The following is a 25,059-nucleotide window of genomic DNA, read 5'->3' as shown; positions in this document are numbered from 1 at the left end:
CTACGTTCCCTAATTGCATTTTTTTTTCAAAAAAAAAAAAAACAGAAAGTAGAATTAGTGAATATAAGAACTGCTTTATTCTATTACTACAACAACGGCAGCAAGATCCGTTAAACCGTTCAAAAGGAAAGAAAAAAACTGTAAAGAAGAGGAATACATCAAGCTTGCAGGAGGATTTTACACCAGACCCTCAACCAGAATTGGTTTTTCCTCCTCCCTCTCGTCATCATCATCCTGCTTTTCACCCTTCTTTTTCTTTTCATCTCCAATCTCCAAACCCTTCAGCTCATCATCTAAACAACCCCTTCCCAACCATGGCTTCTCCGTCATCACCACCCACAATCACCACATCCTTACCTTCACCCCATCCCTTTTCCTTCACGCAGCCGTCCACCGCGTCCGAGGTTGGATCCAGTGACCCTCCGCCAACCAATACCGCATCAGGCATGTCTGTATATGGCGGCGAAATAAGAATATCGGAGAAGCACTTACCCTTGTCGGGGAGCGGGTCGTCTAGGCATCCGTGTTCAACTTCATCTTCATCATCAGAATGGAAGAAGGTGGCCGCACGTGACTTGACGACGGAAGCAGCTTTGAGGAAAGCCTCCTGAATGGAATCTGGCGGAAGAGCGCACTCCTCGAGGCCTGCGTCTTCCAGGCGTGGAGGGAGGATCTTGTCAAATAACCCCGTGGTTTCTCGTCCTTCCATGGAAATTTTCAAAATATTTCAGATATATCAATAAAAAAAAAAGCTTTTTCTGATCGAAAGAAAGTTTTATAGGAACCTCGGATTCAAGAATGGGGAACAGAAAAGGTTAAAAAATGGTTAGTTCTGCGTTATGATAAGCTAGTGTAAGGTTAAAAAATTTGCTTATCGAAAATATGATAAAAAATAATATTTTAAATTAGAGAGAATTTAAAATGTTATGATTTTTTAACATTTTTTATTAAATTTAAAATAATATCTTACAACTGAAATTGATCTTAAAATGTTATAAAAAAATATCTTCGATTGATAACTGAAATTAACTTAAAATGATATGAAAAAAAGTAATATTTTTTATTATTAATCAAAGATGTTATTAGAAGATCATATTTTTAATTTAATTGAAAATATTGTAAAAATAATATTTTAAATTATATTAAACGTAAAATATTACTATGTTCTTTATCATATCTTTTTTTCACACTTATTCCCACTCCGCCCATTTTTTAACCATGAATTAACTCCTGCTCTCACCATGAATTGCGACGTAGTAAGAGAGTCATCATTTTCTTTTACTGCTTTTAATAATCAGAACGACGCCTCGTTAAATGCCTAGAAACAAATGCTGAAGGACTATATAACGTCTACAAGTTTATTTTTTAAGAATATTTTATATCTTTCCTTTCGATAACCAAGTGAACAGTGACTAATCCTCCCACAAATGTTTCTCTTAATTCCATTAATTCTGGTGGAAGGAATGATTATATTTCAATCTCAACAGCAATTTATTTTATCGTCCAAAACTATTCCAAAACCCATTCTGGGAATCAGAGCAAGTATCAATATGGTACGTGTAAACAGAACAACGTCTAATCTAGAGTTACATACACCATTTTGAATTAACATGAGCCCGTGTACACAGAATGTATCGAATAATGGGTTACAGGGCCGCCTGTGTGAGAGAGAGAGAGAGAGAGAGAGAGAGAGAGTTAAGGGAGGAACAAAACCCTAAATAGCTAGCATATGCTTCGGTACACTTAGATCTATGGCTCCTAGGTTAGGTTAAGCTTGAATCTTTGCATCATTAGGATCATATTAGGATCATTTTAAATTTATTTTATCATATTTTACATCATTTGTGTTATGGGGTAATTAATGGAACTTGAGCTATTTTTGTTGTTTTTGTGTTGAAATATAATACGCTAATACTGTGACAATACTCTATACTGTAGGTGATGTTGTGATGCGATGTTGCGTCGAACTGCTGTGCAAAATTGGTAGCAATTGGTAGCAACTACTGAGTCATCAGACGATTATAAATTTTTTTAGAATTGTGATTCTATCAGGACAATTGTCATTTGACTATGGGAACAAGAGACAACCATTTATATTGATATTTGTGGGCTACTCCTATTGACTGAAGGATTGACTATTTCAGCCTATATAAGGAGGGGTGAAGTCACACTTTTCACAATCCTTTTTCTTGACCAATTAGTTTCTTTCATAAATTTTATCATCCAAGCCATGATTGCCTAAACCCTCTGTCGAGATATGTAGTAGAGTTGAGAGATATCTTGTAGCAGCAACGATAAAGTGGATTCTACTTTATTTTCGTTCCTTTGATTAAGAGAAGGAAGTAACGATTATTAAGTTCGAATATTTCTTCATTTTAGATATAATTTAGCTTTGAACATAACATGTTTGATGAAGTGTTTCTTATTATGTTTTATGCTTAGGCTTTATTTTTTTGTGTTGTAATTCTAAAGAGAGAATTTTAGAAATGAAGTTATCTTTATGTATGTGATTTCAATGGTTTTTACAAATAAAAATTATTGGTTTTGCAAACTATACTCTTGCAGCATTAGTATTTGCGAAAGTAAGTTTAACATATGAAAACGTATGCTGTCAATAGTCGTTTTTGTAACCTATTTAATTATTAGTGTTGGTGAAAATAGTCTAAATAATTAAGTAGTGTTCATCATAGCACGTCACATGAATACACTACCACGACGTTAACATAATAAGAACAGTCAAATGATAGCAGCATTTACTAAACTCTTGATCTATTGCTCTATTGAATGCTACTGCACTACCTGATAAGTTCATTCTGATTTTATTATTTCTCATCTTTTTGTTTCTTTATCATTTCAACCATATATCTCTTTGATACGTGTCATTACAACTCTTTTGTGACATTCACTCTCTGTGAGTTCAACATCCAATCCTTTTGTAGAATACAGTTTACTACTTGAATACTTGCTTGCGTGATTGTTGTAGCATTTATCGCAACATCAATGACTTCAGTCTGGCATTCATGGTAGACATAGCCCCAAGAGGTCACTAACTACTAGGGATGGTCAAAATACTCGAACCCTACGAGTCCCAACCTAATTAGACATGATAGGTGCGATTTTTATTTTTATTTTCGAGGCTCGGATCAGAGCGGGACTGAGTTTAAGGTGAAAAATCACCGACCCGACCTAGTTATTATATATATATATATTATAATTAATATTTAAAAAAATTATTTTTATATTATTAAAATACATTATTTAATTATTAAAAATATAAAAATATTATAAAATATATTAATTTAACAATTTAAATATAATAAACAATTATAAATATATTATGTTAAAATATATTATTTTAATCATTTTTTAAAATATTAATATATTCGGGTCGAGTTGGGGTTTTAGTCTAAAAATCGGGACAGTTTCGAGGCAGGAAAAAAATCAAAATATCTTGGCACGGGGCGGGGTCTGGTTTTACATATATGTTTTCGGGTCGGGGCGGGCGACCAAAAACCAGACCCGCCTCGCCCTGTGCCCATCCCTACTAACTACTAAGCTTGTGCAAAAGACACTAAGACATTATAGCAGATTAAGCATCATAGACAATTCATACTTTGAAGACATTGTAGCAGACTAAGCATCATACACAATTCATACTTTTCTTTGCTAGACCTCACTGTAAACAAGATACAATTCTAAAGCTTGAATCAACTGAACTGACCACAATATTTGTATACAAATGCAGCCAGATAACAATGTGCAAAATCCAATGTTCAAAAAATTTCAACTATCTTTAAACAAGATTAGGGCATCTTAACCAAAACAACACACATTAATAACTTCACCCAACAAAATGTATCGAGTAATCAAAGGGTCAAACAACAATTGGCTCGTTCATCATTGCTCAAAATTTAAAGAATCTCCTTAAAAATAAACTAAAAACAACTATAGTGTTCCACAGTAACAACACTCCTCGAGTAAAGTTCTCATAAAATGTTTCCTAACAAAGATGGCTTCATTCAAAACAACCTAGTGATACTTTAGGCAGAAGCAGCAGCAACCTTCTTCCTTGGTGCTGCTTCAGTACCTATACCATTATCCAACACAAAATTGAAAATACTGACAAAAAGAGAATACCCCAAATAGAACAGACTATGTTCACAGTTCAAAGATACATAAAATCTATATCGCAACAATAATAAGAAATTAAAATCTAGATACCTTCTCTGAAGCCAGTCTTGAACCTGCGAGGAACGTTGCGAAGATACCTCATCCTACCGGTTCCGGTGGTCTTTCTTCTGATTGCCTTCACACTCCAATTATCTGAATCCCACAACAAAGTAATTCCAGTTAGATTTACAGATTAAAACCAAATCACAATCCATTGACACTGCTCAAACAAATTTGTATAACCATATTATTCCCACATGGAAGAACCGAAGAACTCAAGCTGGATCCTAAGGAAAATCATGAAACTCCGAGCAACTGCTCGACCTCTTCTTGCATCCGGAGCTGTGACTACCAAACTGATTTGGGAAGAGGTTCGACAGAAAAACGGTAAAGTCCCATGGCATAAACTGATTTGGTTTTCATTACACATTCCCAAGTATAGCTTAATCTCTTGGATGGTTATCTTGGATCGCCTTCCTACAAAGGATAGGCTGCTACGGTTTGGAATTGAAACTAATGATATGTGCATCCTCTGTTCCGAAGCAAGGGAATCCAGAAACCATATCTTTGCTGAATGTAAAGCAACTGCTTCAATCTGGAATTCTATTCTTCAGCTCACAGGTATTCATAAACCTCTTCTTACCTGGACTAATCTGCTTACTTGGGCATATAACACATGGAAAGGCAAGTCCTTGCTTACTAGTATATTGAAGCTTTCTTGGTGCACTCTCAATTATACAATATAGGAAGAAAGGAATCGAAGACTTTTTCGAGGAACCTACAGATCCGAAGACGAGATTCTGGCCTCAATCAAAAAGACTGTAGTAATACAACTTAGCAATAGGGTTGTCAATAGATTGGATATAACTAATCTTTCTCTTTGTAATTCTTGGGGTATAGTATGATTTTTTGTGTATCTTGACACCCCTTTTTCATGCTAGTTTGTTTGTATTGGATTTGAAGCAGTTACTGCTTTCATTGGGTAATAATAATCTAATTATCCAAAAAAAAAATAAGCCTATAAATCATAAATACATATTCTTAACAAAAATGATAAAGCTAATTTAAGAAAACATAAGGAAACAAACCCAAACAATCAATCAAAGAAACGCAGTTGCAGGAGGAGACTTGATAACAAAAGTAAACAACAACAAAACCAAAACTAATGTTCTAGACATGAAAGAAAAAGTGGATGGAAAACTTACATTTCCTCTTACGAGCAGCAGGGAAAGCACAGGCACCGCAACGGCTCTTCTGGAGATGGAAGCTACGGCGGCCACATCTAACGCAGAGGGTGTGGGTCTTGTTCCTTCTTTTACCAAAACTCCCTGTTCCCTTTCCCTGCACATTGATATTTTTATTTCGTTATCAAGTTTCCCAACAGATCAAGTGTTGTAATAAAAAAGGAAACAAAATGAGTGTTCGATATCTATTTACCATTGAAACTGACGCAGGATAAACCCTAAGTGGCTCTAGAGGAAGTGAGCGGCGGAGAATATATGATTTCTAATAAAACCAATTGGAAGCAGAAGAGATGGCGCAAAACAAGGGTTTTTTTTATGGTTGAGACGTGGCGCACTTGGACTTGAATGGGCCTCTTCATCGTAAGTTTCGCGCCCTATACTCAAACCCAATAGTTAGCTTGGGTTGGTCATAATGAATATTGTTCAAATATTTTTTTTTAAAAAAAGTTTAAAGTAATTATAGTAGTATTTATTTTAAAAAATTGATTAATTGATAATAAATTAATTTCGTGAGAATTTGAAATACGTTAAAAATATTTTATGAATCATATTTTTTTATTATATTAATTAATTAAAAATAGTTTCATGGAGTCTAATATTTTAAATATAGTCCGGACATTTAAATTTACAAATCATTTAATAAGTTTAAGTTTAAAGATCAATGTGAGCTGTGTGGTTTATTCATTGTTGAACATCATTTTGTTTCTATATATTCATAATCATAATCATATTTATAAGATAGTCGGTTGTTAAAATTCAACCGATACAGATTGTCTTAAGAAATCTAACATAAAATAAATAGTTTTTTCAAGTCCGGTGAACTATTTTTCTTTTTGTTTGGAGATAACCTTTAAGATAAGAACATGAAAAGAAAAATGTCAAAGTTGAAAGATATGACGAATTTCTGTAGCCTAAGGCTTCAGCTTTAAGCATCTAAATGGGCGAATGTAAACCTTAACAAATGGGGTCAAAAGTTTTCCTTTAACCATATCTAATTGCTTTTGCTTTTCTCCTTTTGTTTATTTGGGTTTTTGCCCTCGGATTCTAGGAACCATTTGGATTTTCAAACAATTCTGGGTTTGAATTCGTAAGGTACAGGTGAAGAACATCTTACAAAGAGAACAAATGAGGAGTAAGATCAACGTACTTCTATTAAAACAAGGAAGAGCTGGTAAATGATGAAATGGTAAATTATGATCACACCAGAAACTCTTAAATTAAAGAGATGCAGCGTCAATTACGATGTTGATATGAGGTTGATTGTTGTGAAATTCAACAAAAAGAAAGAAGAAGCAATGTTCCATTTATGGGTCCTTCAGTTGGGGCATCATTGCTAACGTATAGGTTGTAGCAGTTGTAAATGTGGATTTCATCAGTTACATTTCACCCAACCGGTTACCTTTTGCTTTAAATCATATTCAATAGCACTGCCACTTTACACAACAAATTGTCAGCAACAAAAACATTTGCTATCATTAGATTCCTAAGACCTCAATTTCTTCAAACTTTAACTTTCATTCGAGTAATCTTTTTAGCCCCAAATATACGAGGGTTGAAGGAAAAAAGCAAGGAAAAGTGCTAGCAGTAAGGAACAAAGTTCCACTTTGGGCTCCATTAGCTTTGTATCGTGTTACTTGAATTCTTCACTTTTGTTTGAAGCATTCGTATCCGAATACATACCCGAGTAATATAAGCTATGTTTGTGGGTAAACTTTAAGAAACATCTCTTATATATAGGACACACGAGTTGGAGAAGAAGAAAAATACTAGAGCTGTGTCTTTAGTTGCAGATAGGGACACCAAAGAGATATACAAGCCTCTTCATACAAAAAAAAGACTACTGGCAATTGGCAAGTAATGCTGGTTATGGAATCCATACAAAATACCAAGAACTTTTTCCACAAATCAGTTGACAACCTTAAATCCTTCCTCTCCGTAGGATACCAGAAGATATCCAAACCAATTCTCCCAGACCCCTTCTCTTGCAGTGGTTGCAGCAGGAAGAAAGACCGAAAAGATCGATCATTTGGCGAATTTAGCTACAACTGGGTAGTTGGTCTTGAGGAATCAGAGGTGATGACTAACGATGCCATCATTGCTATGTCATTGAAAGAACAAATGAGGGACGAAGCTGAATGCAACGGGAGCTTGATGAACTATCCCGATACAAGTCCGGAGAAGGAGATAAAGGAAACTGGAGGAAAAGAAGGGAAAAAGAAAGTGAGAAGCTCAAAACTGAGAAAAGGGGAGGAACAGTACTATTACAAGAGGAATGGAGATGGGAGTTTTGCGTTGGCTCAAAAGTTGAAAGAACTGGAGATGATGGATGTTGATGATATGGAACATGTATTGGATGTTGAAGAAGCACTCCACTATTATTCTCGGCTTAAAAGTCCGGTCTACCTTTCCATTGTCGACAGATTCTTCATGGATATCTATTCTGAATTCTCTCCTCCACAGGCCCCTGCCAGAATCAACAGTTCGAAGCGTCGGACGATTCAGTTATAGATCCTTGACTCCCACATACATTTTCTTGTTCAAATGAATCCGTTTTCTCATCCTAAATATTCTTTTTCTTGTTTTGTGTGTGTGTGTTCACACGTCTGAATTCTTCTGCTCCTTTTTTATTGTTATAAATTTGCTTGAGCATCCCTTGTTATCAGTAAAAGCATAGAAGCTTCATATCAAGATTTAAGAAATGTATATTTGCATGTTGTTCGTAAAATATTATCAAATATTGGTTTGAATGAACTTTGCTTGAATCACACAGATTGAGTGTTTGAGTCACTAATGTCAATCAGCGCGCCTTTGGCATCATGAGATTTTTTTTTTTTTTTGAGTTTTGGATGTGAAGAACACAGTGACTGAGGCCATTAATTCCAGTAACTATAAAAACAGTTCAACTTATAGTTTATGAATGTTAATCAAATGTAGAGGGACGGAGCTCCCTTATGGAACTTATATATTTTATATAATTTTGATTTAATAGTATTTTGGTTCATGTAAAAATAAATATTTAAATTTAAAAAAAATATTTATTAAATATTTAATCAAGTATGGGTTGAATTAAAGAATGATAAGTTTGTGTTCTCAACTTTTTGGTTTAATTATAATTTAAGTCCTTGTAAGTTTAAATATTAGATGAATTAGAAGTTGTCTTTTGAGTTTTTTTTTTAATTTAGGGCGAATACAAAATAATATTTATACAAAGACTTTCAACTATTTGACAAATAACGCTCATACCCCTACATACGTGCTTGAACTCGGGACCTCAAGGATAAAACAATCTCTTAATCTCTAAGGTCGCTTGATTCATGCTGAATTTCGAATTTAAATACCTAATAAGTCTTTATATTTTTCTTAAATAGTGTAATATTTCGACCCTTATCAATATTTAATTATAGCTCCTTCCCTTAATGTAGTTAGTTTCCTGTAAGCTAATGTATAACATTACGATATTGCAATGCTGTAGAACTTTACAAAAGCATGCCGAAAGGCATGTAAATCCATCACTCCCTTTGATATTACTTGAAGGCAGTATATTGAAAAGAAACAAGGGAATGGTGTTCCATATCAATCAGTGAATCATCCAGCAAACTGCTGCGTCCTTCCTTACAAAACATAAAAATGAAGAAGGATAAAAAGGCTTCAACAAACCCATGGTTTAGCAATGTGTTTAGGGAGAAGTCGAATTACTAGTTTGACATATTATCTTCATCCTTGTAAATCAATATCCAGAACAAGATGCTATAATGTTATGCCCTTTTAAGCACTTCGGGAAATAAACCAATCGTGATTGTAAGTGAACGATGTCATCGGCCTTCTGCGAAAGAATGACATCCAATCTAGATGTTTAGTTGTCCAGTTGGGCCAGGTCGGTCTGCTTCAACCAGCAGGTCCATCTCCTGTAAATGTTACAATGTACGTTGAATAAACCCCCAAAAGATTTACAGCTCTATTCCATGTGCGTCTCAAAAGCATGGAAAACCGATTTATGCTTCAGTAAAATGGCATATAAAAAAATAAAAATAAAAAAAACAGGAAAAATAAGTAAAATAGCTGCCTTTTCTCATACCATTCCTTTTCTATGATTAACATTGTATATATACTTTGCACTTGCAGGTCTAAATGTGCAAACTATGAATACAAGCAAGCAGGAACAATGAAACAATCAACTAAATGGAAATTTTTGATTTACAGCTACATCCAATTTAAAAACGAATGACTTGCCAGTCTCACCAGTCACCACCATTGATGGACAAGAACACCGCTGTCTCGGAGTGAAGTAAAGAGTTGCAAGCATTGGCCGTAACTTTTCTTGTATTTGGGACTCCTCTGACCGGGACAACACCTTTGCCACCTATTATAATGGCATTCAAGGAAGATCTCGTCAATCAAACAGATTGCACCTGTTTCAAATAGCCGAGGAATCAAGTCGAACTCAGTTCCTTCGACGTCCATCTTCATCACCACAAAATCGTTTTCTGTCACGGTGTTCTTCAACCACTCTGCGAAATCAAACCCTTGAATCTCATCCACCTCGCCTCCGCTCGATTTAACCGGCTGTATTCTGCCCATCCCTCTTCCTTTATCCTTAAGCTCACTCACTTCTTCCTGGCCAGGATCCCGATTGATCTCAAACCGCAGCGTCTCATTCCTTACCCATGCAGCGTAAGGCAACAATGTAACCGCCTTCTTCAAATCGTATTGTTGATGGAAATGCTTGTCAGCCTCGATAGCATAGACATGAAAGGTTTTGTTCTGTTTGGGATATTGTTTCCGGAACCAGCTTCCAATACTAGAACCATAACTCCTAGCACCAACATCAATATACACATATTTATTCTTGTAACTGATATCAACCATTGATGGCAAATACTTCACATTCTTTATATTCCTTTTCAAGGTAATCCACGGCTTCAAAGGCTCCTCCTCAATAAGCGGCTCTGCCTGCTCGACTAATTCTCGTTTATGCCCCGGAACCGAGCACTTATTACCAGAAATACCATGAGGAATCTTTTTGCCCCCATGGTTAAGAAATCCAGTATCTTTTCTCAATACAATTTCTCTAACAAAAGGCATTGATGAAACGAAACCATCCATATCAAGCATTTTAACTAATTTGCAATAACTGAACAAATCAAGCAAAGAATGCATACTATATGTATCATTTGCCTTGATGTGGACTACTGCAAAGCCTTCGGGTTTCAGTGTCCGAGCGATTTCCGCTGCAAAATCAGACGGACGAGCCGATGCATCGAGGCGGTCACCACCGGTGAATATGAAGTCAAAAGTATTATCATGGAACGGCATCTTATGCCCCTCGCCTTTAATCACCAAAGGCTTGTTCGCTTTCTTGAAAATACCGATGGAATCTACCACGCCTATCTCTTTCAAGGCGAAAACTTCTTGTCCTAAAGGAGTCTCTACGCAGAGAGACTTGGAGTGAGGCGAGAGGTAACCATCGGTGATCAGATCTTGGAAAACCGAAGAGTAGAAATGGACTGCCCTGATCCACTCCTTGCTGGTGTAGAGTTCCCGGCGAGGATCGGACCGTGAAACGGCGTCATTTACAACGATGGAAGAGACTCCATCAGGGATAACGAGGTTGATACTCTGCCGCATGGAGAAGAAGCAGAAGTCACCTCGATTGCAAGACTCGCCAGTGATTGTGACCACGTATGCGAATCGGAGGACCAAGATGAAAACACCGAAAAGAAGAGCACGGCCCAGAATATTCCGGAAAAGGCTCGGCTTCCCTGTAACAGGTTCCATGATAACAATAATGATATAGACGAAAAAAATAAAAACTGCTTTTTTTCGCTGTTTGAGTTGTGAATTTTTATCAACAAAAAATGGAAAATGGAAAATGGAAAGAACAAAAATAGTTGAAAATGGAGGAGCGATTAACGGGAGCAGAAACGCGCGGAGGTATGGTTGGCGCCGACGAGAGATCTGGAAAGGAAAGGATAAGAATGAATCGGGAAATATAAATGGAAAGATAAGGCAAAAAGGGAATGCATGCTTGTTTCTGTTGCTGTTTACGGAGTGAGAAAAGGAGAGGGAGGCCATAACTATGTGATTGCAGTTGTTGTGGCGTGGAAGGCATTCCTTTCCCAAGAATGAATGGAAGGTTGAAGACTTAAAACTACATAATTAGATTGTCAGTTTATTCTTACTAAATATATCAATTCTATATGAATCAAGGACATTGCTATTTTCATATTGCGCACATTTTCCCGCGCATTATCCGGGACCAAACGTACACCAAATTAAAAAGAAGAAGAAGATAAAGACCACAAACAAAGAATCTGCGAGAACCTGAAGAGGAGGAAGACGGTTGTTAGAAGAATGAAGACGCTGAAAACCAGCAGACCGGAGCCATCTTCCATTCGACATTGTTTAGGAGAAACTATCAGAATATTGCCTCTGATGGTGCACCTGTAACTCCGCCGCAGTTGTCCGTCTCCCCAATATTCCGTTCATCTCCCAAGTCCTAACTCTTAACTTATTTATATCGCAATAAAAACTTCGACGCTTCGATCCAAAGCTTCCCCTTCCCTGCCCCTTCTTGAATAGAAATCATCAAATAAGAAAATGAATCCACCCATTATTCGAATGTTTTAGCTCATAAACTAACCAAACTAACATGAATTTGGGTTAGTTCATGTTTGTTCATTTAAGTTTAGTCGAACAAACAAAAGAACACGAACAATTAAACGAACGAAATTTATTTTTTGTGTTCATTCATTAATTAATGTAGTTTGCTTGCGTTCGTTCATGTTTGTTTGTTAAAATAATAAACGAACACAAATGCACAGACGTAAATGAACGGAAATTAACCAACAAACATAAAATTAATTAGGTTTATATTTTAGAAAAAAAATTCTTTCCAAATAATTTTGGAGTTTATATATTTTTTAATTAACTTAGATATATTTTATTTAGTTTAAAATTAATTAGATTTTAAAATATTAATAGGTTTAATATAAATTGGGTTTAATTTGAAAGTAGGCTATCAACAACAACCGTTCGGCGTAGCGCAGCCCAATCTGGGAGAATTCTAATAAGGTCCGAACATTCAATAATATTATTTTATCCTTTTATATTATATACATTTTATTTTTATAATTTATATAAATAAAATTTAAATTCTCAAATAGAACATAATTTATTTTTATAGTATATATTCTTAGATAGATCAATTAAACAATAAACTTGTAACAAAATAAATCAAACGGAATAGTATAAATAATATGCTAAATAATGAAATAAGAATAATACAACTATATATAAACAACCGGCTGATCTAGTGGGATGAGAAACTAGATCACTTAAGCAAGGTTAGGAGTTCGAATCCTGGAGATTATGAATGGAGTAAACTGGGTTGGGAGGGTAGCCTTTGTCTTTACCCGATCCGAATTAGTCGATCAATAGATAGGATAATGGTGATCATACAAAAAAATAAATAATACAACTATATAGTGGGTGAATTAAATGGTCTAATGAAGGAAAATTCTATAATGTATGTCATTCATAGCAATTCATCACTAATTTTATAGTGTAAAATTTACAAATGGTCATTAAACTAAATCAAAATTATCTTTTTGAGCATTTGACTTTTAAAAGTTATATAATGAATATTAAGTTTTAACTTTGTTACAAAACGGGCACAAAACCATTAAGAAATATCTAATATGACCATTCATATATAGCTAAAATTTAATTTTACTCCTAATTTTAATTGAAATAATTCTTATTAGATTCATTAAACTGAAAATAAAATAGATATAGACAAAATAAAAATCATCTTTTAATTTTATATTATAAATATTAAATTTGTACCATATAAATTAAAAATTATTTGATATGATATCATAAAATTATAGATGTATGATTTTTAAATTAGATTTAAATTTGTTAACTAAAAGTTAAATGTTTTAATCACATTATTAATAAAAAAATAACTTTATTATTTGATAGTAATATAAATTTGTGAACGTTGAAAATTATAAATTTTTTATTTTAAAAAAACAAAAATAATTAAATAAATAATTAGTTATAAAATAATTTTTTATTAATAAAAAAATTAATTTTATTGCTTAATAACTGATTTTTTTTGAAAATATTTTTTAATTTTAAAAATAATTTATTTTTATATAATTAAAAAAATTATTTTTTAGAATTACTACTTAAAAATGTTGAAAAATATTAGAATGAAATTTTAGCTATGATTGAGGAGTTAAATAAGATATTTTGTTTATTAATTAAGTATGTTATTCATCTTTTAATAACATTTAATACCGTTATTTATTTTTTAACAAAGTTCAAAGTTTAATGCCTATTTTATTATTTTTTAAATTTTAATAATAAGTAAAATCAATCTAAAATCTTTTGTGACTGTTTATAAATTTTACCGATGCTTTTCAATAAATGTCACTAATTATATTTTGTTTTCAAAAAAGAGAAAAGAAATCCCCGTAATTGGAAAATGTTGAAAAAAAACTAGTATTGCTGTAAATAAGAATTGGTTATTCTGAACGTGGAGCCAAAACTGGAGGAGAAGCTTCTATAAAATTCTTCACACCGACTAAAACTGAACCAACACCTACGAATCTTCATCGAAACTTCTCAAACTAACCAAACGCCAACAGCCCATCCTCTCTTTAATTTCTCATCAAATTCCGATCATCAAATCAACTTGCAGAGCTCAAAAACAAAAGGAAACCGAAATAAACTTTTCGCCTCCGCTACTTCAATTGAAGCATAGCCACAAGAATTCGGCAGCCATGGCAGAAGACGGAACCGTGACACTCTACAACAACACGGCAATCACTGACGCCAAGAAGAGCCCATTCTCTATTAAATCAGGGCTTGCTCAAATGCTCCGTGGCGGCACCATTGTCGAAGCGTCGACCATCAGCCAAGCCAAACTTGCCGAGGAAGCCGGCGCCTGTTGTGTAATTATCACCGAACCCAACCGCCGAGGCATTTCGTGCATGCCCGATCCTTCTATCATCAAACAAATAAAACGTGCCGTCTCAATCCCCGCCATGGCTCGTTCCCGCGTCGGCCACTTCGTCGAAGCCCAGATTCTCGAACGAGTAGGAGTCGATTACATTGACGAGAACGAGGTTTTAGCTATAGCCGATGAAGATAATTTCATTAACAAGCATAATTTTAGATCCCCTTTCATTTGCGGCTGCAGGAACCTCGGGGAAGCGTTAAGGAGAGTGAGGGAAGGGGCTGCCATGATTAGAACTCAGGGGGACTTGTTGGGGACTGGTAACATTGTCGAAACGGTGAAAAACGTTAGGTCCGTGATGAGTGAAATCAGGATCTTGAATAACATGGATGAAGATGAAGTTTTCGCATTTTCAAAGAAAATTGCTGCCCCTTATGATTTGGTCGCCCAAACCAAGCAAATGGGAAGACTGCCCGTTGTGCATTTTGCTGCTGGTGGAATTGTGACTCCAGCAGATGCTGCATTGATGATGCAGTTGGGTTGTGATGGTGTCTTCGTGGGATCAGAAGTGTTCAGCAACTGTTTGGATCCGTATAAGCGTCTTCGAGGAATTGTGGAAGCAGTTAGGCATTACAATGATCCTCATGTGTTGGTGGAGAATAGTTGTGGATTGGAGGAGGAAATTGCTGGCCTTAATGTCACTGAGTAAAGGATGGAACCCTTTACGGAAGGAGGAGCCTGATCAAGCAATGTATCTTCTTGCTTCTTGTTGCGCGTATGATTGTATCTTTGTTTCCCTTGCCGCTGTTGCTCTTTTACTTTTTTTTAAGATGGTGATTTAGTTATGCTATGTTTTACTTGTTGAACTCTTTGAGGATATAACTGCAGAATAAATTGATTTCCTCAGTCAACATGTCAAACTGTTCATTTAATTACATTTCTCACTTCTTATTTGTTGATGAGATTGATGCGATATTTCTTTACATTTCTCAAATTTTTAGAAGTTTTTTTTCTTATGTGGAGGGTGATACATCTATACCCAGGGATGAACAAGGGGCAGTCGCCCCTGGAATTTTAAATTTATTTATATTTTTTATTTTTTCTGTGTATTGATAATCTATTTTTATCACTTTGAAATTTTATAATTTTCCTCTTATATTTTCGCCTCGTCTATACCATGTCTAGAGATGTCAGATACGGATACTTTTGAGAGAAAAAATAGTCAAAGACAGATAGATTCCAGTCGTATAGTCATACAATGGATCATTTTCAATGGTCTATGCTTCTTAATGGAAACGATACATGCTCATGTGTTGCCCTCCCTTTTTTTTTGTTCACCTTATGGCTCCTAGCTCATTTAACAGCATCTCTGCTTCCGCTTCATCCACTGAGGCACTGAATATATATTGCTTTAATTAGGATAAATACTGAGAAATTAGCCTTGAAAACTTTACCTTTGGATCTAGCAAGTTCTTTTACCATGAGAAAAACATGATTGAGATTAAGCCATAGACCGGAACTAGTGAAGCGACAGTGAATGTTGGAATATCCCATTTTCCTACATTAACGAGAAAGTAGATTTCTCATGTTCCACAATCTAATTCCGTTTTAAAGTAATATGATGCTTGGCTTCTGTCTCAAGTCTGCAGTCCCAGCTGTTCCTAATGACCTGGAGAAGCAAAAATATGTCCTCTAATCACGATACCTTAACTAGTGTCAGACAGTACCGTATTTATTTTACTGTGTTAGCACATTGTTTAGGCCTTTATGGGTGTTATAACAAGCAACTCGACAAGATTGTGAAGTTAAATCAATATGTTTGATGAAATCGAAAAAGTTCCCTGACAACAGAACATTCCCATAAAACATCGATGCCCCAGTCCATTGGGTTTTCTACTATTCATCCAGGAGCTTGGGTTTCTCAGTCGTTGCAGCAGCCATTCTTTAACAGTTTTGCAGCGGATTTGACTCTTTAAAAATTTAGGAACGTGTTAGAGTTTAATTTAAATTGGATCTGATATAAGTTATTTAAAGAAAATAAAAATCTTGTTTAGTTAAAAGTAGGAAATATATTGTATTTTATGAAATATACTTTAAGTATAATACTTACTATACAAGTTTACTTTGTAAGCAAGTAATTATCTTTATAAATAGATAACAGAGATCATGATTAGATGTTAGATTTTTCATTGAGATTTCTCTTATATTCTCTTCTTTTCGATGTTAATGAAAATTAGCTGAAGATTGATAGCTAAGAATCAATCAATTGTTCATCAACAACCAAGATTCCCTATTCTTCTTCGATCAACCAACTTTACCGAATCTGTTTTCTTTAAATCAAACCTTCAAAATCCTTTTTATTTTTCCACAAGACAATTTTATTTATTATCTGGGTGAAAATCACGGTAATGCACTCTCCCAATCACTGTTTTTATTTGTTTTTCCTTTTTTTTATTGAATTTGAGTGAAAATCATGGTAATGTATGTACTCTCCCAATCACTGTTTTTATTCGTTTTTCCTATTTTATTTATTTATTTATTTGATTTGAGTGAAATAATTATTAAAGCTGCTCTAACAAGTGTGCATATATCTGCCATTAAAACAAGCATTCCTATTGATAATCTTATATCTATTGCAGTCTCTGATGCCATTGATGCTACGGTCAGTAGGAAGGCAAGTAATGACGCTAGCGACTGAGCCAGCAGCATCGATCACAACGTTATTTTATTTACAGTGGTCATTTACCGCGAAACCTCAACTTAGAAAGATTGGTTCGAGGGGACTTGGTGGATCCAGAAGACTACTTGTTCCATTTTCTCATTATCCTGTTGAGATGTTTTTGGTAGTGATTACCAATGTGTGATCGGTATTCACGGTTGACCTGTTCATGGATATTCTTAATATTTATGCGCTTGGCCATGGGTGATAGTAACAATGCTTTTTCGCCCTCCATTTTTCTTTCCAAAATGGGCGTTAATCATTTTTGCTGGTAAGGAATGGTATCCATTGATGGATCTTTGAGTTTCACAATCGTCTGCATGTTATAAATATGAAGAGTCAGAGAGTAGAATTAGGGCTTTAAGTTATATTGTCAATGTATAGTAAGGATTTTTTTTCAATATATATATATAGTAAGGGTTTTTTTTATAGAAAGTCACTAATTTTATTAAAACTAAAAATATCCAAAATTACAATGAAGATTTACAAGCATAACAAAAACTACATATTAACTAAAAAATATTTAAAATAATTTTCAATTTTATAATCAAAAATAAAAACTATCAATCATCCTCAATGTATGTTTAAAATAACCTACATAACAAAAACTACACATTAATAAATAATGTTCTTCCATTTTAAATCGTATACATTAGAAAAAAATATTATAACAAAGATTTTGGAATAATATATTCTAATTTTTAAAATAAAAAATATGCGTAAAATTATATATTATAAAATTATAAAAAATCCAATATAAAATATTTAATTCGGAAGTTAATATCCTTATTAAATTTTAAAAATAATATCATGTTAGATTTGAAAATATTATCCCATGTATATTAAAAAATAATATATATATATATATTTTTAAATAATTAAAACTATAATTATCAATATTTTTATCCCATATAATTATCACCAGATCTTTTAAAAATTAAATTGATAAATATCAATATTTTTATTCGGCTTAATTTTAAATGTTTTTTTTAATTAATTGTCAACATTTTTAATCCATACAATTTAAAAATTATTTGCTCAATTAAAATCTAACAAGATGTAATTTTAAAAATATTAATGATATGTGATTTTAGTTTATCAACCAAATTAAATTTTAATAGATATAATCTTTACAAAATTATGTTTTTAGGGTAATAAATTGTGAACATTTTTTTAGTATTCTTTTAAAAATGGATTTCTAATATCCATGTAATTATTATGATGCCATATAAAATTATTATTTCATTATTTTTATATAATTTAAATATGATTTTTTTTTATTTTACAATTAAATCGGTGTTAAGTCAATATAATACTATCATAGTAATAGGCTTCAAATCTTTAATAATAGTATAGATATAAATATTCGATAATTAGAAATGGCGCAAGTTCATATAGTCTTCATTCTTCCTTTTTTTTTACATTGTCTTTAAACAGAACCTTTCCTATTCTCTTCTTCAATAGAGAAAACCTCTCAAATTCCTTTCGTTTCAGCTTCTTTTTCTTCGCTATATACACTCCCATTTTACACTACCTGTCTCCTTATTATCGTCTGGCATTTTCTTTCCCTTTAACTGAATAACTTTCCTGGGAACTTTTATCTGAAAATATTGCTTTTTGCCTTTTAAAAAGAGCTTTCCTTTGCTTCTTTGGTTTTTGTTATTATAAATCTGGTCACAGATCTTCTCTTCTTTCAACACATCATTTCATTCTCCAATAAAAACGAAAAAAGAAAGCAGCCTGCCTTTCAATTTTGATTCACAAGATGTTTGACTTGGTGGTTAAGTCGAAGTTCTATTCAAAATGGTTAGGCATACAAAACCCATATTTTTTCTTGCTTATTTCATTCTTTGCATGAAATTTTGATACCTTGGTTTATTTATTTTATTGTTTTGATTGATTTTTCCATGTTTTGTTGGGTTAACAAATCGGCTATAAAGATGATTAAGATGAGACTGGAGACGATAAAGAAGAAAAGAAATGCTGGGGGGGAGTATTTGAAGAAGATGTTGCTGATCTTCTCATGAACGGTGTCGATGAAAATGCTTACAGCAGGGTAACTACTTCGACTGTAATTCGGCCTTTCCCCCTTTTCGCTCAATGATTTACGATGTTTCAAAACCTGAAACTTGAGTTTCATAATTATTATGTACGATGTTTTATGTCTATGGTCTATACTACCAACTTTAATAATTAGTATTTGATGATCTTATTGCTTTACTTTTCAAGAATAAAGTATTGTTCATCAGGCAAAGCCCCCAGAAAATATGTTTGCTTGTTTTATTTATGTTGGCATTTTCTGGAGTATACAGTTTCGGTTGCCCAACGGTGATGAACTTTTAATATTAGTTATTTTCCCCCCAGTTTTGTTTGCTAAGTTATGTTGCCTTCAGTTGTTACTTGTTTTGGCCGACTATATCGAGTTTTAATACGGTACGTTTTTTAGTATAAGAAGATTACAACGGTACGATGTTTGCTTTCAATGAGCATTAGCAATTAGGTGGTCTAACCACCTATAATTCCCAACTTGAACCATTGCATGTAATTTGACTATAGGCTTTAATTACTTGGATCAATGTGCAACTAAGTTGGAATTTAATAATTTATGCAAGATTATCGACAATTATCTTGAGTGCAGATATCTCCAAATTTAACATTTGTGGATGGTTATGCAGGTTGAAGGTCTTATGGTGGAGCAAAAGAGAACATCTTGTTACGATTTCATGGAGCAGTTCTGCGACTGCATTGTGAAACATATCTCAGTCATGCAAAAGCAGAGGTACGTTGAGACCTTTGATTTTGTAGAACTCTATAGTCTGTTCCTATTTATGGTACAAATATAATATCAAGTGCTTCATCAAATATTGTTTCAACATTTCGACACTCTAGCATAAGGATATTGGGAAATTCTTGCATTTGACTTGATTTGTAGATGACTAGGCCAAGATTTGTTGCAATGTAAATTGCCACTCTCTCTTTATTACCGAAAATAGAGGAATTACGTCTTTAATTATAACATTGTAGAGGGACTAAATGTATAATTAGACCCTTAGTCTATTATAAATTTGAATGTTTTCTTGAAGCTTTAATTTTTAGATAGCTTCTCCTCAAAGTACTAAAATGGTACCTTCCAGAAATTTGAGGTAAATTAGACTTCAAGATTTGCATCTTATCATATGTTTGGTGTAATGTTAGATTTCCCCAAAATATTTTGTTTTCTTGGTAAGACTATCATGAATCTAAACATAGACCATAAAACGGACACGAAAGATAAAAATATAATATTATTTCATCATGTTTTATGATTTTAATCTCTGAATTCTTTCCATTACGATGTTCAACAGGCAAAAGTCTTATGCGAAATTGTGATACATAGAATCAATCAAACTATCATCCGCCAAAACTGCTCTCCTCAGCCTCAGGTACGAACAGAGCTAATAAGCTAATAGTTCATGCATGCCTGATGCCTGTATCTCCTGCAATTAGTGGTGTAAGCATAAACAAATTACACATAATATGCTAATCATATTTAAACATTTAATACGTAGTTTATTTTCACCGTTATTGTGTTTAATAAAAAAGGCCGTATTTGTGTTTCCAAACCGTAATCAGAAATAATTCCCTTCCCTCTCTCGAAAAGAAAAATAATAAATCACCATGTTTCTTAAACTTGTTTTCATTTTACTAGAAACGAAGTTGGAAGCGATGGATGCTGGAAACGAGCTCGAATGCATTGGATCGGAAGAGATGAGTGAAAGCTGAAAGATTCACGTATCCCAGAGTCATGCTTGTGAATAGATATTGAAACAGTTTCGTGTGCAGCATTTCTTGTATAAGAAAAACTGGATTTTCCATTCAGCTTTGTTGGTTATTTGAGTGTAAATATATAATTACATATATATATGAATCTAGGATCCTTTTACCGTGTGAACCAGTGGCCAATTATCAAACTGCATTTTGATCATGGTCATATTGTAGTCCTATATTTTCAGTTGGAGCATCCTCGTGAATTACGTTTTCAATTCCCCTACAGAAAATTCAGCTGAGTATTTGAGATCGTATCGTTTGGTGGTTTCATCGAGAACTTTCATCTCCCATGGCTGACACTACCCATCTGGCAAAGTTTGATGAGGATTTGCCTAACAATTTATCCAACCACAGTTGGACATGTATTGGTGGACAAGATGAACACCATCATAGATCGTTCTTATTTACTCATTTTTAAAATGTACATGGAATAAACTACTCTCTCTTTTTCAAGAAGGATCAAATTTGCTCAATTTTAAAATTGGCAGGGACTTTAAGAGTGCTTGAACCAAAATACTTGAGTCTACTAGAACTTTAAATTGTGGAACCGAAATATTCACTTTTCAAATATATCGGGACTAAAAAGTCACTTCTATAGTAGAAAGACAAAATTGAATTTTTAGATATAATATAAGGATCGGAATGTTCCTCTTTTTAATAGAGGGACTAAAGTAAACTTTTAAATATAATACAAGGACTTCTATTACACTTTCACAAATGAATAACCACAAACATTAATAAGGAAACCTCCCAAATTAAATGCAGATTTTGAATGAATTGCATCTTTAAATTCCTTTCCAAATGGAAGTAAACTATAAAATCTTAATTATATATGAGAAATCCCAATTGAATGTTTTCTACTTCCCATAAAATCTATAGCCAAATCACAACCACCCAATAAAATGTCTTTCGTATCTACTATGAAATTCTGCTCTCAATCTTGAGTAGAGTAAATCTCTCATTATTTAGTAATACCCTACCTAATTTGCCAAATCTCACCAAATTTTCAAATAGAGTATATATTGTTACACTGCATCTAGTGAATATCGGGCTATGGCCTTTTATACTTGGATAAACCTAATAGCTTGAAGAAAAGGAAAAGGAAAATGTCGAAGAAACTTCAAAAATCTCTCCAGGATTACCTCTCCAAAATCAAAAGTACCTCACCAAATATTCAATTCCCTTCAAAATCAGTCTCTTCTTCCAAAAAATGGATCCTCAAAGGGTGCAGACATCCCAGAACCTTATCTTTTGCAGTCACTCCCACTAGAAATCACGTTCATCAAGGAACCAATGACGATAATAATGATGATGCAGCCACGCTTGCGGATGTTGATCGTTTTCTCTTTGAGAATTTCAGGTCGCTGTATATCGAAGAGGATGACGAGGTTAACGAAAAGAGATGTTTACAGGTTAGATCAGAAGAAGACCATGAAGGTGATCATCATCTTGTAAGAAGCTCTGGTGGGTTTTTGCTTCAGTCTCCGAGGTTTATGGATCGTCCCTCGTACCTTTTCGGTCCCAACAGGTTCTTCGTATCGACAGGATCGTTTTCTCTTTGAGAATTTCAGGTCGCTGTATATCGAAGAGGATGACGGTTAACGAAAAGAGATGTTTACAGGTTAGATCAGAAGAAGACCATGAAGGTGATCATCATCTTGTAAGAAGCTCTGGTGGGTTTTTGCTTCATTCTCCGAGGTTTATGGATCGTCCCTCGTACCTTTTCGGTCCCAACAGGTTCTTCGTATCGACAGGGTCATCGAATTCGCTTGTTGGCAAGGCTGGGAGCAACGCCGGGACCAACACCACCATGTCGATTTCGGAGAACATGGGCTCAACTTCTACCTCGTCGGCTTCAACCAACAACGCTACTGCTTCCGACGATTGTAACAGCAACGTCGGTGTTGAGGGTGATGGTGTCACAGGCCGGAACGAATGCATTGCGGTGTTAACGTATTCTCCGAGTCCGTACGATGATTTCCGACGTTCCATGCAAGAAATTGTGGAAGCGAGACTGAAACATCATTCGGAAATCGATTGGGATTTCATGGAAGAGCTCGTGTTTTGTTACTTGAACTTGAATGACAACAAGTCTCACAAGTTCATCTTAAGTGCTTTTGTTGACCTGGTCGTGGATTTGCGTCAAAAAGACATGAAGATTCCGGTCAACACTCGGCATTTTAAGGCTAATAATGTACAAGATCACAGTAAATCAAGGAGAACTAGGCGCCATGTAAGGTAAAGATTTGGCAATTGTATGTTGTGCTTTAAAATAATGAAAAATAACAGGGACATAGGTAATTTGTGTTCAATAAATAGTTTTGATCTAAAAACTGTTTTAATTTTTTCCTTTCAATCTGGAACTTGGTGTTATGGATACAAATGGGAGAGTGATTCAAGGAAGGACTTGGTTTCTTTATAATTAAAGTTACTCCATTAGATTGCTCTGGTATTCGGTAAGATTTCGCGGATATTTGTGCTTATATTCTTAGTTGTGCGTTCGCTGGTAATTGATTGCCCGGAGACACATACATATACTTAGTTCCAAGGGTGTGCAAAAATACCTGATTCGCCGACCGGGTCAAGTCTCGGTCACAAAATTAAGTTTTTCGATTACCCGAGTAACTGGTTAGTTTATATATATATAATCGAATTACTAAACCATTAACATGATAATTTGTATAAATATTGATATTATTTGTAATTGGATTATAATTGGATTAAGTTTTGATAGTCTAGGTAATTAAATTATATAAATGGGTTGTGATTATAATTTAATATCATAATTGGATTAAATTTTGATAGTTTAGTAATTGGATGTTAATGACTATCATAATTCATATTTACTCTAGTTAGCTATGAATTTTTATGTTTTATTTATATTATGGATTATTAGATTTTGTATTTCGAACTTTTAAATTTTATGTCCGGATGTTTTGGAGTATGTAATTCGAAGTTTCGAACATTTAAATATACATATATTTTTTAAAATTAATAATTTGAAAATAAAAAAAAAATCCGGGTACCCGCAAAATCCGGGTCGGGACACGGGTCGACAAATCAACTACCCGAAGACTCGAGTGGCCGACACTTCGGATACCCAGATTTGAACACCCCTAGTTCCAGCTACAGTTATTAAGAATTTGAAAATGGATTGAATATAATTTTTAAAGTTAAGTTCAAATAGAAATAAAATTAAATAATCCAAATTTATCCAATTAAATTTATCAAGTTAATAAAAAATAATTCGTATATCTATACATTTATTAAAACATTTAGGAATGTTTATAATCGGATATTTACATTTTTAAGATAATAGAAATAAGATATAATGTAAATATATGAATTGCCGAATGTAATCGGCAGGAGAACATGGCTAATCATTTAAACTGGTGGTATTGGAAACCGCAGTAAATATGTTTGATATGGTGACTGCAAAAGTAACATGAAAGATGGACTTGGTACTAAACCTACCTACCAAGTGAATAAATTTTGCAGTAAAATCCACTATTCTCATCGCGACATAAAAAGAATTCAATGCCGGCTTTTAAAGCTAAACAAGATTGTTTTGTTTATTAAAATATTTAAATTATAACTTAAATATTAGCTAAAGGGATATACATTTGAAATATATTGAAAATCAATACACATAAAAAGATCCTTTTATTATTTGATAGTGAAAGTAAAAGACGTCGAAAATTCAACCTCCTTGGTAAAACGTTTTCAAACTCTCTTTTTTCATTTTCTCTACCTCTCGCTGTTGAATGAAACAAATAGTTATTAGATGGTTAAGAATTTGTTAATGTTTATAAGCCTTACACTTGTAAAGGGTAAATCACCTTTGATTCATTCTTGATTAGTAAAAATCAGTTTCTATTCTATTTATCTTCTTGCAATTTTAATCCCAAGTTCATTAAATCTAGTTGCTGCTCTTCATCTCCGTCATGTGTCGGTCATCCCTCGGCACCATGCCACCTTGATATCATTCGCTAAAGATCCTGAAGCCTTCTTTTCTTCCGCTCCGCCTTCACCATCGTCTGCCGCTGTTTTCTTCATCCACCTGTACATCTCCCAGATTCATTTGCGTTTCTCCCAGAGTTCTTGTATTGTTTCTTGAGAATAAAAGAAGCTTCTTTTTGTGTATTGATTATTGC

General features: G+C 33.9%; 6 protein-coding genes across 6 annotated transcripts; 3 read left to right on the top strand and 3 right to left on the bottom strand.

Moving 5' to 3' along the window:
- Positions 1-177: 177 nt before the first annotated feature.
- On the bottom strand, positions 178-709 carry LOC120194475. Its single transcript, XM_039196777.1, has 2 exons — positions 358-709; positions 178-293 (listed from the first exon to the last, which is right to left on the bottom strand). Exons 1-2 carry the CDS (start codon positions 707-709, stop codon positions 178-180), a joined length of 468 nt encoding a protein of 155 aa, XP_039052708.1.
- Positions 710-3,837: 3,128 nt separating this feature from the next.
- LOC120193991 (60S ribosomal protein L37-3) lies at positions 3,838-5,692 on the bottom strand. Its single transcript, XM_039196398.1, has 4 exons — positions 5,608-5,692; positions 5,376-5,511; positions 4,222-4,323; positions 3,838-4,087 (listed from the first exon to the last, which is right to left on the bottom strand). Exons 1-4 carry the CDS (start codon positions 5,608-5,610, stop codon positions 4,041-4,043), a joined length of 288 nt encoding a protein of 95 aa, XP_039052329.1. The 5' UTR covers positions 5,611-5,692; the 3' UTR covers positions 3,838-4,040.
- A 1,520-nt stretch (positions 5,693-7,212) lies between these two features.
- On the top strand, positions 7,213-8,151 carry LOC120193988. Its single transcript, XM_039196395.1, has one exon. The coding sequence runs from the start codon at positions 7,272-7,274 to the stop codon at positions 7,920-7,922; it is 651 nt and encodes a 216-aa protein (XP_039052326.1). The 5' UTR covers positions 7,213-7,271; the 3' UTR covers positions 7,923-8,151.
- A 1,345-nt stretch (positions 8,152-9,496) lies between these two features.
- LOC120193982 lies at positions 9,497-11,257 on the bottom strand. Its single transcript, XM_039196391.1, has one exon. The coding sequence runs from the start codon at positions 11,187-11,189 to the stop codon at positions 9,657-9,659; it is 1,533 nt and encodes a 510-aa protein (XP_039052322.1). The 5' UTR covers positions 11,190-11,257; the 3' UTR covers positions 9,497-9,656.
- On the top strand, positions 11,047-25,022 carry LOC120194474 (transcription repressor OFP14-like). The gene is made up of 4 exons (XM_039196776.1): positions 11,047-11,054; positions 22,008-22,394; positions 22,604-23,143; positions 24,815-25,022. The coding sequence occupies exons 2-4, from the start codon at positions 22,012-22,014 to the stop codon at positions 25,020-25,022; spliced, it is 1,131 nt and encodes a 376-aa protein (XP_039052707.1). The 5' UTR covers positions 11,047-11,054; positions 22,008-22,011.
- Positions 14,012-15,290, top strand: LOC120193986 (pyridoxal 5'-phosphate synthase-like subunit PDX1.2). The gene has a single exon (XM_039196394.1). It carries the CDS (start codon positions 14,204-14,206, stop codon positions 15,086-15,088), a length of 885 nt encoding a protein of 294 aa, XP_039052325.1. The 5' UTR covers positions 14,012-14,203; the 3' UTR covers positions 15,089-15,290.
- Positions 25,023-25,059: the final 37 nt, after the last annotated feature.

This window comes from Hibiscus syriacus, unplaced genomic scaffold (assembly GCF_006381635.1).
Source record: "Hibiscus syriacus cultivar Baekdansim isolate YM2019G1 unplaced genomic scaffold, ASM638163v2 tig00116997_pilon, whole genome shotgun sequence".
Lineage (NCBI taxonomy): Eukaryota > Viridiplantae > Streptophyta > Magnoliopsida > Malvales > Malvaceae > Hibiscus > Hibiscus syriacus.
This window is presented reverse-complemented; position numbering and strand designations above follow the sequence as displayed.